The 16,561-nt window shown below is 29.4% G+C and overlaps 1 protein-coding gene across 3 annotated transcripts; it reads left to right on the top strand.

Annotated features, from left to right (window-relative positions):
• The first annotated feature begins 5,227 nt into the window (after positions 1 to 5,227).
• LOC105790165 (protein trichome birefringence-like 5) lies at positions 5,228 to 11,361 on the top strand. Of its 3 annotated transcripts, XM_052635172.1 has the most exons (6): positions 5,228 to 6,071; positions 8,063 to 8,255; positions 8,711 to 8,880; positions 9,418 to 9,576; positions 10,175 to 10,506; positions 11,000 to 11,361. In XM_052635172.1, exons 1-6 carry the CDS (start codon positions 5,464 to 5,466, stop codon positions 11,002 to 11,004), a joined length of 1,467 nt encoding a protein of 488 aa, XP_052491132.1. In that variant the 5' UTR covers positions 5,228 to 5,463; the 3' UTR covers positions 11,005 to 11,361. The 3 variants fall into 3 exon arrangements, with proteins under 3 accessions (XP_052491132.1, XP_052491131.1, XP_012473062.1); XM_052635171.1 differs by having other exon boundaries at positions 10,175 to 11,361; XM_012617608.2 differs by having other exon boundaries at positions 5,229 to 6,071; positions 8,714 to 8,880; positions 10,175 to 11,361.
• The last annotated feature ends 5,200 nt before the right edge of the window (positions 11,362 to 16,561 follow it).

Below are 16,561 nucleotides of genomic sequence, written 5' to 3'. Positions count from 1 at the left end.
TGATGAGTTGACAATCAGTAAGGTTGATTGGTACCCATCGATGAGTAGTAGAACATGCTTTAGATCCAAACGATCTGATAGTTAATGTCGAAGATTAGAAAATAAAGTTGTTTGAGTTTTAGTTCGTAGACTCGTAACGTTTAATGTTGTTTCATGAAAAAATTAACCATATAAGAGAATAAGAATGAAATCTTTCGATTGGTGCAGGCGATGTGAATAGAAAATGACATACAATAGCGACTTTAACAACACAATAACTTAAATAAAATCTTTCTAATAGTTTGATGACCATTTTGTAACTTTTTAAAATTTAGTGACTAAAACGTAAAGTTAGTAATAGTTTAGTGACATTGGGTGTAGTTTACCCATTAAAAAAGGTATTTTAATATTTATAAACATGATATTAAGATTATGTATTTTTTAGGCTTAATATATCATTTGGTACCGGTTTTACACTTTTTTTATTGCGATACTTGTTTTATATTTTGGTCCAATATGGTACCTATATTTGACAAAAGTATATATTTTGGTACTTGAAGTAACAATATTATCTTTTTAGTGTCTAATTCGAGTCTTATGGTTGATCCGAATGAAGTTATTTAGTGTTAATTATGAATTTGTTTAATTTTGCTTTTGATTTGTCAAATACAATCCTATGGATGAAATTTAATTATTTAGGATTGATTCGATGAAAATTCACTGCTAATATTTTTAGCTAATTATGATTTTTTTATTAAATAAACTCTAAACCCCGAATTAAACACTATAATTTTTGTCAAATTTAGGTACCATATTAAACCAACAAAAACACAAGTACCAAATTATGCATTAAGCCTTTTCTTCTGTAATCCGTTTATAAGTTCTGATCTTATCAGTTATTTTTGACATAATATTTAAAACTACCCATAGCCCATCCTTAACCTTTAATATGAGGACAGTGCGATTTAGTGTACTCAATCCCACGTACAATTACATTGGCAACAATGCGCATACCAATCGAGTTAAGATTCAATTAGCTAAATCTTTCGTTTTTGATTATACCATAAACAACACCCTGCTTTATGCCAATGACTTTTGTACTTTTTTATAATTTTTTAATTAATAGTAAAAATAAATGTAAATAAAAAATGAATGAATGCCATTTATCTAAACTTTTAGTTTAAATATTTAATATCAAAATCAAGGTTTTTAGAACATGATAGATGATTGAACCAATCAAATCACATGTTTTCGGTTCGATAAATTCGTTCAATGTAATTAAATATATTATTAAGAATTCATAAAATTAAAAAATAAACATAAAGAAAATAGGTTCAACTAGTTTTTTAACTTGGTTTAATAGGTTTTGAATGCTTTGTGAGTCAATTAGTGTATTCCCTCTCTCCAAATCAGTGCTCTAATCGGTTCTTGATTTAATCGACCAATCCAATCCAGTTTAATAGTAGTTAGATATTTTTAACAATTTATTTGTTATTATTTAATATATTTTTAATATTTGTACTTACTATATATTAATCACTTGATTAAGTTGGTGTCGTGGATGCAATTGGACCAATTCAGTTGGTCAATGACTAAAATATCATTATTTTAAAATTTTGTATCATTTTAATGATATTTTTATTCTTTTATATTTTTATATAAAAATACCAAAAAATTTGCAGTTGAAATACTATAGTTTTTGTATTTTTATAGTAATTTTCAAAACATTATTTAAATGAGTTTTAAAATTATTAAAATACTAATGTCATTTCTTTAAAATTTTCTCATAAAATATGAAAAATATATATATTTGCATTTGAAATACGTTAAAAAACCATGGAGATCCTTAGGTTTCAGATCGTATTTTTCCCCATCTATTAAAAAAACAATAAATTAGCCCATGTATATTAAATCAAAGAGTAAACTTGTCATCTTTTTTAAATTTTTGTTCATTTCTGGTATAAAAAATTGACATGGCTAACAAAATAATCAACAACACGTGACACGCTGACATACAATGATTAGTTTTTAACAGTAGAAGTGAATGGATTTTTAATAGAGTGGCTGATTTACTCTTTGATCTAACATGTATGGACTAAATTGCCCATTTTTAGTAGATGGGGCAAAATACAATCAAACTCCGGTACAAAGATCTCTATAGTACTTTTATCGATAAAATACATGTTTAATAAAATTTATATAAAATTTATATACAAGTTTTTACTACTCCATCTAGTGGTTTACATAAAATAATTATTTTCACCCACATCATGAGTGTGATATAATTTAATTTATATTCTAGATCGATGAATTTAATTTCAACTTCTTTATAAATCACTATCTTTAATTTTATCAAATTATATCATTAAACTTTTATATTTAACAAACTATATATCTAATGTTAGTTGCATAATTCTAATTTAAAATATGTTTTATTATGTTAACGAAGTTTTGGTACTGTTGATAAATGTTAAGACTTTGAATCTTAAGTATTCAGATTTGAGTTCTATCATATGCAATTACACTTGTGTAGTCTCCAGTCTTATTATGCATTTCTATTGCCACTAATTTATCTCTCCATCGAATCAAATTAGCTAAAGGCGTGCGTTCATGAGCCTATACTAAAGTTTCAATCAATTCTTGTCAATATCCGGGCCAATAAATTAATAACATAAATCCGGTAACTTAAATAAGATGTCCAAAGAAGAACATCCACGCCTAGACTGATAAACTATTCATAGCAAATAAGTTATACCTATTAATAAATTGTGAAGAGTTTAACCATAAATAATCTATTAACCATCTCGTCAAATAAGTTGAATAATGGGATATATTCGTGTTTTAATTCGAATCAATTTTTTTTCGTTTGTCTGTACATGGTAATGGCTTGAATATGCTTTATAGTTACTTGGATAATACTAAGATTATATTATAGTTATAGGTGTTTTTCTTTTTAAAATGACTTAAATTTAGTTCTTAATTTTTCATTTTTCCGATTTGGCCTTTATTATTATTTTAGCTAAATTTGACCATCAACCTTAAAAAAATTAAATTGTTTTTAATAAAAATATGCACTAAAATATTAAAGCTCCAAACATGGCTACTCGCATGACAATTCACATGTACTTTATGTTAAATTTTGAATTTTTATGAAAAGTTCGATATTTTTAATTTAAAATATATTTATAACTTTTAGATTATTAGTTAAAGTGACATATAAGACAAATACTGTCATATGAAATACATGTGAATTGTCACACAATTTTCCACGCTAATGTTGTTAAAAATTTAATGTTTTAATCATCATTTCCGTTTAAAAAAAAGTGAATTGGCTCTTTTTTAAAGGTCAACGACCAAATTTAGCCAAAAAAATAACAAGGGCCAAATTGATCAATTATGTAAATGTTGAGGGATAAATTCATTATTATCCCTTTTAATATACACCAAAATCTATTTTCGTATCTATATATAAAAAAATTATGGTAAACTACCCAAATTTTAAGGTGCTTTCATTTTGGTCATTGCAATTTTGTCACTCAACTTTTAAGGCACTTTCATTTTAGTTACTCGAGCATTAAATCTCTAATACTCGCCACATCATGTTTATAATTTCATTTTAGTCATTCAACTTCTAGGTCACTTTCATTTTGATCACCAAATTTATTTATTTTTAAGTATTAGTTGGGGTAAAAAGGACATTTAGAATTAAAGTGAAAAAAACAACAAAAACTAAAATAATGCATTAAAAATTGTCAAATCCTACTTGTTTACCATTTTACCGAAGTTCTATTTTCTCTTTAAATTTGAAAATTTAAATATCAAAATTAATTAATTAAATTATTGAAAATTTATCATCCCTTGATAGTATTAACAAATTTGTTATTATAATATTAAAATTAATTAATTTAATTTCATTCTAGAATTTACAATTTCATTTTAGGTTTCCAAATTATAATAAACTCAAATAACTATCTTTAATAATGGTCTACAAAGTCCAAATTTCTTTTGATTATATGATCTCGAGTCTTTCATGCTAAGATAAAATAAAGAAAAATTATTGCAATTAATTAATTTTATTTTCCATGTCTAACAAAACCTACCACTTTTAATCGCTTATTTACTAAAACGAAAAAACAATTTAATTTAATTTAATTAATTGTGAAGATTTTTTCATTTGTTTCTAGCCTAGCATGGAAGATTAAAGATTATATGGCAAATTTAATTTTGTTTTGTAGCCAATTATTAAACATGATTTATTTAAGTTAAGTTCAGTAAAGGATAATCTAGAAATATAAATAAATTTTTAAAATTTAGAATGAAATTAAATTTATGAATTCCTTTATTACAATAATAAATTAAATAATTTATTTAATTAATTTTAATGTTTTGAAATTTAAATTTTCAACATTGAGGAAAAAGAAAAAATTGAATTCTCGGTAATTGGATAAACAAGTACAATTTTTTTTAGTGCATTGTTTTTTAATTGATTTCACTTGTACAATTAGCCACGTTAAGAAAATTTTTGGGTGGCCAGAATGAAAATGTCCTAAAAATTGAGTGACGAAATTATAAGAATTTTTTAATGATCAAAATGAAATAACCCTAAAAGTTGGGTGACCAACTAAGTAGTTTACCCTAAAAATTAAAAATAGTCAAATTGCAGCCGCCTGCTACAAGTTTCTGTTTATACATTTCAAAAGGTAAACGTAAAAAGACATTCCCAGTACCTCTTAGTTTCAAAATTAAGCAAATTGATCCCTCTCAAAAAAATGGGAGAAACTTAATCTTTTCAATTTTGAAAGCAAGCAACTTAAAACAATTAATCACAGTGTTAATGTTTTTCATCAATTGTACATAATTTTAATTGATATAAAAAATTTAGCCCTTAATATTTACATATTTTGTCAATTTAGTCTTAATTCTAAAAATCAATAAATTTAACCTCAACATTTACACAAATATTTTAGGCTAAATGTGTTAAACCGAGACCATATTGACCAAATGTCTAAACTTTAAAAGCTAGAGTTATTATAGCAACCAAAATTGTATACAATTGACAAACAACATTAGTGTTGAGACTAATTATCCTTAATTGCTCACTTTTGAAATTGAAAGAGATTAAATTGTTTCGATTTTTCTGTGAGGGATCAATATACTCATTATCAAATTTAAGAGGGACTGGAGATGTGTTTTTTCCAATAGTAAAGGAAACAAAAAGATCCGATGCAACCTCCCTTAACCAAATCCAAATGGACGATTCTCCTTCCATTTCGCGAAAAACCCGTTTTGCATTAACCACAGTTGTCTTCTTCGGCATTGTTCTTTTCAGTAAACGCACGCTTGAGCCCTCCATTTCCGTTTACCAGGAATCTTTTTCGCTCACCACATCTCACATTCACTCTTTAGTCTGGAGATGTGTTTTTGCCAATAGTAAAGGAAACAAAAAGATCCGATGCAATCTCCCTTAACCAAATCCAAATCCAAATGGACGATTCTCCTTCCATTTCGCGAAAAACCCGTTTTGCATTAACCACAGTTGTCTTCATTGCATTGTTCTTCTTCAGCATTGTTCTTTTCAGTAAACGCACGCTTGAGCCCTCCATTTCCGTTTACCAGGAATCTTTTTCGCTCACCACATCTCACATTCACTCTTTAGTTCCCCCTTTTCCCGACCCACCACCGCCATCTCCGCCGCGACCGGCTGGCTCAGAGCCACTGAACTTATCAACCCACCAAGACCCCATCCCTTCAATTTCTCAAACTGTTAAGCTTGACTCTTCTTCAAATGCCACAAGCGTGGACGATCCGTTCTCTGCCCCAAAGAGGCAGAAACCACCTGCTGGTAATGGAGCTGCTCCAGAGAAACGGAACCCACCGCCGCCAAATAACGGAGTTGTTCGCAAGGGTGAAGTGAAGAAGAGGAAAACCTGTGATCTTTACACTGGGACTTGGGTGAGAGACGAAGAGTACCCAATTTACAAACCGGGTTCTTGCCCTTACGTTGACGATGCTTTTGACTGTCATGGCAATGGAAGGAAAGATTATGATTATTTGAGATGGCGGTGGAAGCCTGATGGCTGTGATCTTCCAAGGTATGTGTTCATTTCCTTAAAATTATATAATTTTACTGTGTATCAAAAGCAATTTCTCTTTACATTATACAAACAATTTATTGTAGTGTAGATGCATTTAGTGAAAATGGTTCGTTGCTTTTTGTGGTCTTCAAATGTGCTATGTGATATTTTCAAGTAGTACAAGTTGCCTTGGGAATCAGGGAAGGGTCTGCAAATATTGGTATCTGAACCCCAAATCTATTGAATACCTCATTTTAAGAAGGTTGTATGAATCAAATGAACTAATAGCAAAATCCTCTTGCTAAATTAATGACTTTATTTACCTAATCTTCTGATCTAATGTCATTGCAAATTTGTCTTATTAAAAATTGGGATGAAATTTTTAGTATATTTAGTTATATCTTAGGAAAACTTTTCTCTAAGGCCACACATGTGGAGGCCTAATTGTATTGTTTGTCAATGATTTTAGTTAATCCCTAATTTCTGTGGCTCAAGTTGAATGTTTTGTAGAATTCCCTTTTAAAGTTCTACAGTCAGTTGTATGCATAAATGAGTTATCGAGTATTAGAGTTATCGTAGGTCAATACTGGCTTGTAATGGGGTTAGCCTGAATTCTTTTTGTAGGGTTAAAAGCTATCATATTTGTTAGTCAAATTTTGTTTACTTTTTCTATGGTGAATCTCTTATCTTCTTTCGTTTTCAAATTCTTAGCAAGTTTTTACCTTTTCCGGTCGCATAATACTTTATATTATTATGTATTTTGTATTAAACTTCCTAGGTTATTTTTACATTTTTATGTAAAACTTATGGACTATTGTTATAACTAGTGTATTTTGTCAAGTACATCTTTGGTGCTTTTAGACTTGTAAAATGTTTCTATTACTTTGTTAGTAACAACAATATAGGTGGAAATACTCTCTTTTGTACCAGTTCGGCGATAAATACTTCAAGGATGAGTTACTCTAGCTATCACTAATACTAGATTAGAACATTATGCTACATGAACTGTTTGCTTTGTCCTAATATACCTGCCGAGGCTGATACTTCTTTGGCATTACAACTGCAAATAAGTATGAGACTTGGATACTCAAGATTCACGTAAAAGGATTTCCGAAAAACATGAAATGCCCATGTTGGTTAGATACTCTTATTATAGACCCCTTCTCAAGTCGCTGTAACTTATCAAGGGGCATTTCCGTGCTACTCCACTTAAGAACAAAATGTAATTTTGACTTTAGTAAGTTTTAGGAGAAAGCAATGTAGCCAGCTATATTGATCTAAGAGTGTGGAGAAGAGCGGTATTCCTGGCAGCTTGCTCCCCAACCCGTGCATTTAAAATTCCCCCAAAGCTACAGATATTGTGTAAGAGTAGAAAAAGGCTAGACTTTGATAATTTTGGGCTCTAGAGATTTGGGCAGTCGCAGGAAAACAAAGGGGAAATACTTGCATAGATAAACAGGAGGAAATTCTTTCCTTTCAGCCTGTTTCGTTTATTTTGTGTTGGCATCAAATGGGGAAAGATGCTTAGTGCATGCAAATGCATATTTCTGGATTGTAGAATAGATGAGAATTTGAGTATTTCAAAGCTCTAAATATGCTAATAACTCGGATTAGAAGTGACTGAGGGTGAGTTATTGAATTTTGGACCTAAAGAAGAGGTTTATATTTTCTCATTTCATGCATTTTTGTAATATTAACCTCGACTTGCTATCCTTGCTTAAGTTAAAGCACACTCTAATCGTTCATACAAGAACCTAAGAATACGATTAATACCTTCATCTTTAGTACTTTAAAAACTTTTAGTTCATCTTTGAAGCTATAAATACTGCAAATTGATGATATCCTATTGCACTGAATTTCTGTTCTGTTTTGACAAGGCAGCCCTTTCACTTAACTCTATTGCTAATTAATGCCTGCTTAGCTGTGGTTTCTTTCTATTTAACCTTGTTTTTCCTCACATTTACTTGCTGATTGCAAGTTATTTTTTTTAATTTACCAATTGAACTCAGGTTTAATGCTACGGACTTCTTGGAGAGACTAAGAGGTAAAAGACTGATGCTGGTTGGAGACTCAATGAACCGCAATCAGTTTGAGTCAATGTTATGCCTCCTCTACAAAGGCCTTACCGATAAGAGCAAAATGTACGAGGTCAATGGCAACAAAGTATCAAAAGGAAGAGGGTACTTTTTATTCAAAATCAAGGTAACAAGATGCTTGCTATATTTCTTCATTACTCAGTTGAATGCATTCTTTTAATGGCTACATTTTTCCTTTATACTTTCCTTTATACGTTCTTTTAAAGACCACATTTTTCTATAGGAGTCCTCAAAATTGTCCATAATCTCTCGTATCTTTCATTAGGTTTCTTCATGTTTCATTAATTGGACAAGTGTTTTCTAAAGCATCTTTTTCAACGAACCTTTTAACTTCATCAAGCACTTAATCTTTTGAGTTGAGAGTATACAATTTTATTCCAATAGCATATTGCGACCATGTATACATTATTTTATTTTTTATTTTGAAAAATAAACTAATTTCACTCGTGAACTGCTAATGGAAAAAAAAAAGAACTTTTACAAACAATTGAAACCAGAAAAAGGATTTTATGAAAAACAGCGGTTTGTGATTTCAAAACAATCTAAACTTCGATTTTTTAGCAGGACTATAACTGTACAGTGGAATTTGTAAGGTCTCATTTTCTTGTACGACAAGGTTCTCGCACTCTATCGTTAGATTTGATTGATAAGTCATCTCGTAAATGGAAGCGAGCTGATATTCTCATTTTCAATACCGCCCATTGGTGGGTTCATGGAAAGACTGCCCGAGGGTACGTTACAAATCTCACTACAATTATACTTCATACATGTTTTATTTTTATGCTACATTGATTAAGAGTTGCAATATCATAAGTCGAAAAATTAAAAGAAAAGTTACTTTTAGGGCGTGCTGTTGTACTTGGTAAGTGAAAAAGTGGGAGAGATGGATAAAAGAGAATGTAAAAGTTGAAAGAAAATGAAATTTGGGTGTGTTTGGTAGAAGAGAAAAGTAAGAGGGAAAAAATAGGAAAAATTCTCATTTTCTGTTACTATTAACAAAATTAAATCACTTAAAATCGAAAAAGAAAAGATGGATGAAAATGAGAGTGTCTCAAGCCCTGTATATTTTCATGATAATCCTTCATTCTTGTTTTTCCATCTTAGCTCAGTATGCTTTTATCTTCTTTTGTTTCATTTTTCAATCATAGCAAACAATGTGTGGAAAGAAATTTATTTTTTCTTTTCACTTTTCCATCTTTGTTACCAACATATCTGTTCGATCAAGCAAAGCCTTATGGAGAAATGACAAATATGATTAGTTGATACAGGAGAAATTACTACAAAGAAGGTGATTATGTTTATCCGAAATTTGATGCTACGGAAGCTTATCAAAGAGCTTTGAAGACCTGGGCAAAATGGATCGATGACAATATTAAACCCACAAAACAATTGGTCTTCTTTCGTGGATACTCTTCTGCTCATTTCAGGTATAACCGAAACACACTTTATTACCATTAGACTAGCTTCGATCTCATTCCTTTTAGTGATTAAAAAGCTAGACCAGTTAAACTAGGAACTGACTGTCTAACCCAGTATAGTATCTAAAACTGGTAGAGAACTGGTTTAACAGGCAAACCATTAGATAAAACCATTTATATATTTTAAAAATCCGTAATTTTGATCGTGGTTGATGGGATTTGAGCAATTAACCTCTTAGTTTTATATTGAATATTGTACCATTAAGCTAAATGCATGTTTTTATTAGTTATTAACTATATTTAGATTACCTAGACTGTAAACCAGGGTTTGACCCTCGGCCCGATTTTCTTAAGCTTGATTCCATTGCGAAACACCCCCTTTCCCTTTTAAGAAAATCCATATAGGGAAATGAGATTAATGCTATTCATTATTGAAATGAAAATCCGTAAGTATCTTGTTTACCATTTGATAAAAAAGGTTTGTATTCAAAGAAGCATTTAACATGCAATTTTATATAAAACATGCACCGCATGAATGTATTGTATATACACATATGTATATCGGATTAACTTGTGTTGGCTAATTAATTTCTGATCCTTGAAATAGAGGTGGAGATTGGAACTCAGGGGGAACTTGTCATGGGGAAACCGAACCAATTTTGAAGAGAGGTGCCTTTCTCGAAACCTATCCTCCGAAAATGAAAATAGTGGAAGAAGTGATTCGGGAAATGAAGTTGCCCGTGGCACTTTTAAACATAACAAGATTGACTAACTCTCGAAAGGATGGCCATCCGTCAATCTACCGCAAGGGATTAACAGAAGGGAAAAAAGTTTCTTCAAGGCATCAAGATTGCAGCCATTGGTGTCTTCCCGGAGTTCCCGATACCTGGAATGAGCTAATCTATGCCAATCTGTTTTTCAACGAACAATTTTCAAGAGGTAAAAATTAACTTCCAACATCTAGATTGGAGCTTTTTTATTAAGCAAAAACGAGACAATTAAGTAATTGTTGTAACACAGTAATCAGTTCATGTTGGTAAAAATATCATGGAAGCCCCTGCTAAGAGTAAAATTGTATTTTGCTCCCTTTACTAAAAAAATGGGTTAATTTGTCCTTGTACATTAGATCAAGGAACATATTGGTCTTTTTTGTTAAAAATTTCATCTATTCCTACTGTTAAAAGCCGGCGTGATTGATGGAGTAATTAGACAGCTATACATGGCATTCTATGTATACCTCATGCTGGCATACATGGACTAGTTTTTAATAGTAAAAATGGATAGAATTTTTAACAAAATGATCAATTTGCTTTTTGATACAAGGACTCATTTGTCTATTTTTGGAGTAGAGGAGGTAAAGTGCAATCCGCTTACTAATACAAGAGTTTTCATGATACTTTTACCATTCATGTTCAATCACTGTTTGCAACAGGATAAACTTGGCACCAGTCTAGGAAGGACAATGAACAAATATACAATACCCATTTCCGGAAATGGAACTGATGGGTAATATGGAAACTTTGTCCAGTTCGATAACCTGGGAATAGAGGTAGTTACCGGAATTTCAAACGAGTTGCTCATGTTTTCCATAGGAAGTGGTTGAGTGAAGAAAAATCCATGCATGATTGTCAAACACACATAATTAGCCAGGTACAAAACCACAAGAGTAATATGAACACTTGTCAAATTTCTGTTCAAAATTCAAATAGTTGTAGCCAATTCCATGTACCATCTTTTAGTTGTAACAATCAAACCTTATCTTTGAATGGAAAGCACATTTCACATCATTCATTACCTGCCGACCATTTGTTTAAGTAATTTTATATTTATTTAATACTTGGTAATTTAATAGTTTTTGTGGTGAATGATATTATTAGATCTCTTATTTGATGCACGGTTGGGTTTAAAGTTTTAAGTTTTTAATATTTATTTTAATTAATTATTATGTAAAATGCAAACATGTTTAAATAAACTCATTTAGTGTTTATTTTCAAGTACTTGCTATTTTTATTTTATTTTATTCAATAATGATGTATTATGTTATTATTCATGAAATTCATATACTAATGATGCATCAAATATTTTCTCATTTTAAATTTTGATTATACGGTTGAATCGAAATATAAGTGTGCTCAAAATATGACTTTTGTCATTTATTAAACTTAACTCAAGATTTGATCTCTGTATTTTAATTTGACAAAACTTTGGGTTTTAATTTCTCTATGGTTACATTTCAACTTATTAATAAAATCTGTGTTTTTTAAATATATGTACGGTCAACTAGAAAGTAAAAATTTGACAAAACTTTGGGTTTTAATTTCTCTATGGTTACATATCTGTACGGCCAACTAGAGAGTAGAATCACAAATTAATAATAGATGGGATAAATTTTAAATTTGTGCAATTTTATATATTAAATTTTAATTTTATTTAATATTCATAAATTATTAACATAATTATTAATATAATATTATTTTACGTTTATTAACTAATCTAAAATTGACATATTTATTTCCTTAAAATAAGCATAATTAAATCAAACTCAAAGTTCATATATTAAATTACAAATTAAAATAAATTTTATATATAAATTTGATATTTATCTTAAAAAGAGTAAAACATAAAATATGATAATTATTATAAAGAAATCATGTGACATAGATACCTTGTGGAAGAAGTAAATTTCACTATTTCCTTTCACTTTTTCTTTTCAATGTCCATCTGTTTTCGTGCTAAAACGCGTAAGGGCTCTTTAAAGTAATTTCTCCCTTTTTCTTCAACGACAAAAATGGTATAACTTTAAATTTAATCCTTTTACTTTTGAAATTTAAGAAGTTAATCCTTTTGCTTTAATTTATTAGAATTTAGTCTTCATACTTCATGAAAACTGATAAGTTGGTCAATTTATTGATAAACACGTGAATTTGAATTGCTAATATTTACTAATTTGTTGCATATGAATTGTTTGGGCACATAATTTTACAATTATACATATATAAATTGTTGAACTGCTAATTTTTCAAGTTAACAATTCAATGTAAAAACTTAACAATTTTACCGAATTGGGTTAATTTCTCAATTTTTAAAAGTGAATTGACAAAATCTATAATTAGATCAAAATATATATTATAAGAATAAAATACAAAAAAAAAAACAAGTCAAGATTCATACAAAATAAAATTATCTTGAAACTTATAAAATACAAAATATATGTCAAATTATGATTTTGATCCTCTATTATGTCCAAATTTTGAGATTTAATTTTTATACTTTAGTTTGACATGATTAACTCTATTTTTTAAATGAAATTGTTCTACTAACGACATTATAAAAATAGATGGATCAAATTATATAAATTAAAAGTACAAAGATTAAATCTAAAATTTGAGTATAGTAAAGGGACCAAAACTAAATTTTACCTAAGATATAAAAAACTGAAATAAGATTACGAATATGACAGGAAATGGCATATAAAAGCAAATGGCTGTGATTCTTATTCAGCATTGAACGTAATTATTTGGATTACATGCAGAGGCAACAAGTAAAGCATATTACTATAAACTTTATTATTTCATATTAATATAATTATTAAGTTAATATCATGGATTTACTTTGTTGCTTCGGCACATTGCCTTTATTCTCTTTTATTTTATTCCTTCCGTTGACTGTCTCCACACTTCGCACAGTTTTAAATAATAATAATAATGAAAAGCAGCAGAAGAAGAAGAATAAGATTTGGTTCACACCATCTTTGCTTCTTGATTTGGTTTTGAGATGGGTAAAAATATGATATAGGTCCCTGTACCATTCACAGTTTTGGCATTTAATCCATTTATTTTTTATTTTCTAGGAATTTTGGAATTTAGTTGGATGGGCGGTGTGTTTACTTCCGGTGAGGTTAAAAACAACGATGGCAGTGAGATTAGAAATAGTGGTGGGGTGTATATTTGGGTTCAAACGCAACTTTATCGGTGATGTGAGAATAGAAAATGACTATTAAGGACAAGAATAAAATTTATTATATATTTATTTTAATTAAAGACAACTCAAAAAAAGTTGTTTTTGTAAAACAATTCTCCATCCCAGTAAATTTACTCCCACCGGAGCATAAAGCACCAGCCAAAATTGACGGGTGTGGTGCAATTCAACTACCACACCGCACTTCACCACAGGTGTAAAAAGGGAGTTGATTCACCGTTTAAAAGACATATACCCTATTGATTCCATCTCTACTTTTTTCAGATTTTAAAATTCAGGTCAAATTGTTAGCATTATTAAATTTATTGGTGGGACATTTTGAAATAAAAAAATACTCATTTAGTAGCAATGTAATTAAAAGACCTGAATTTAACAAAAATAATTTTAATAGTGTTAACTGTTGGACCTAAATTTCGGAATACAAAAAAGTAGCTGATTAAATTCATAAGAATAAAAGTATAATGACTAAATTCCAAATTTACAAAGAATATAAGGATTATGACATATTTTGACCTTTGAGATAATATGCTTTCTTTCTCCAATATCGATTCTATCATCTAAGCTTTTAATAGCCTTTGATTAAGTTGTCATGAGTCAACCAAACGTCATTTCAATTAAGAAATGATACAATAGACCATTCATTTTACAAAATACTCATATCACTATAAGGACATTTTTGAATTTTCATATCACCATCTTTGCTTCTTTATTGGGATTTTGAGATAGCATGCTTGTATTTTCATATTGTTTAAGCCTTTAATTGAGTCGGTGTCATAAATTAATCGAGTATCAGTTCAGTTGGAAAATGACAAAAAGACAGTTCGTTTTACAAAGTAATAATGTTTGTCTTTTTATATTTTCTATAAAATAGTAAAAACTCACCCATAGAAAATTTTGAATAAAAAATACTATACAAATTTTTTGGTGAATTACAATATTAGGTAAAACTCGAACAACAAACGTGACTAATACGACTCGAACCTAGGCCACACCTCGGGCGATGAACTTTAATATTTCATCCAATATTTTATTTAATCTTTAATAAATATAATTGTTATATAATATTTGTCTCATCACTTTTATTAAAATTTCAAAATTATGAAGTAATTTTATTTTTTTTCTAGTTTCTTCATTGGCCACCAAGTCCAATAAAGTCTAATTAAGAGGATAAGTCAAACAAGCCGAAATTAACAAAAATGGGGTTAATTCACCAAACATCATCAAACTATCATTTATATGCCAAATTGATCCTTAAATCTCAAAACATTTTAATTGAGTCCTCAAATATTAGAAATTTAGTATTTTACCAATTAATCATTCTATTAGCCTAAACCTCGTTTTAAGTGTTAAATACCAATTTGAGTTTGAGATTGAGTATTTTTTAAACACGTGGATCATATCTAATTCTAATCCAAATTGAGTAATAAATTTAATATCCGAAATAAACTTTATCAAAAGAAAAGGGTAAAAGTACCATGGAAGCTCCTATACTATGAGTTAGGTTATATTTTTGTCTCATTTACTCAAAAGATAAGTAAATTAGTCGTTGTATGTTAGATTAAAGAGCAAACCAGTTATTTCTGTTAAAAGTTTCATCCATTTCTATTGTTAAAAACCGGTGTGGTTGATGAAATAACCAAACAGTTACACATAGCAACGTGCCACTGTACCTTAAACTGACCTGCATGGACCAATTATTAAAAGTAAAATTGAATGAAATTTTTAACAAATGGACCAATGCGCAGTTGAATCTAACATATAAAGACGAATTTGCCCATTTTTTAAATAGGGAAAACAGAATATCATCCGACTTGTAATATGAGAACTTTTACGATATTTTTTTACGTACGAGAATACTCTCGTGTGTAATGGAGATATTAGGTTCCATACGATGTTTTTTTACATCTATTTTGAAAATTATTGGGGAATAAAATCATGGCTCAGATTCGTTGATAAATTAAGATTAAGATCGAAGACCTTTTCTGGTGAATATACATTATTATCACACGGTAGCTTCTTAGAGTCTAAAGTGGTTGCCCCAGTTGTAACGAATAGAATCTAACACCAGAAAAGAAATTGCTTTTTCAACCAAGAAAAATATAATAAATAAAAATATTCTAACTATTTATCCTTTTTTCCTCAAAAATCTGCAACTTGGATTGTCGGCCAAATATATATAAATGAATAAAAGTCCTATGCATGTAACTTTATTAAGAGTAGGAATATTGTCGGCGGAGGCAAAAGTAAGTTCGAGTTCGTTAAAATGTATTATACTATTATTTTCTTATTTATGGGTTGGGGAGGGTTAGGGGTAGTTCTAGGCATATGATAAGAACTTATAATGAAATTAAACGTGCTAATATGGCTAATGGATAAATAAAATAGTGACAATTGACGTGTTACGTGTACCTCATACTAATATAGATGGATTAATTCAAGCATGACGGATGAGATTTTTTAACGGCGGAAATGGATCAGTTTTTTTATTAAAAAGTGAAATGGATGGAATTTATGGCATAGAGGGACTAATTCCAACAACTGGACAGTAATGTGTCATCACCTAATCATAGAAATGAAAGAAATTTTTAACATAATGATCAATTTGCTCTTTGATCTAACCTACAATGGCTAATTTGCCCATTTGTTTAGTAGAGGGGGCAAAATACAATTCGATTGCTAATACAGGAGTCTCCACGGTACTTTTACTAAATTCATTTATACCAGTGTATAACACTTTTTTATGTTTCATTTATGTAGGTCGTGCATGTAAAATATTTGAGTAAATTAAAATTGTCTTAACTTTATGTTTTACGTAAAAAAAAAAGCAATTCAACCACTAAATATATATTAATTTAATGATAGAGATATTTGATCAATTAGAAAATTTATATGCATGACAAGTACAACTACATTAATATATTTAACGGTTGAATTGTTAAAATATTAATCGTAGAAAATGTGCGTAAACTACTTCAATTTTACACCGATACAAGTGAATTCCTCCTATATATATAGG

The sequence above is a fragment of the Gossypium raimondii genome, chromosome 8, assembly GCF_025698545.1.
Source record: "Gossypium raimondii isolate GPD5lz chromosome 8, ASM2569854v1, whole genome shotgun sequence".
Lineage (NCBI taxonomy): Eukaryota > Viridiplantae > Streptophyta > Magnoliopsida > Malvales > Malvaceae > Gossypium > Gossypium raimondii.
Note: the sequence above shows the minus strand (reverse complement) of the source record. Positions and strands in the feature narration are given on the sequence as shown.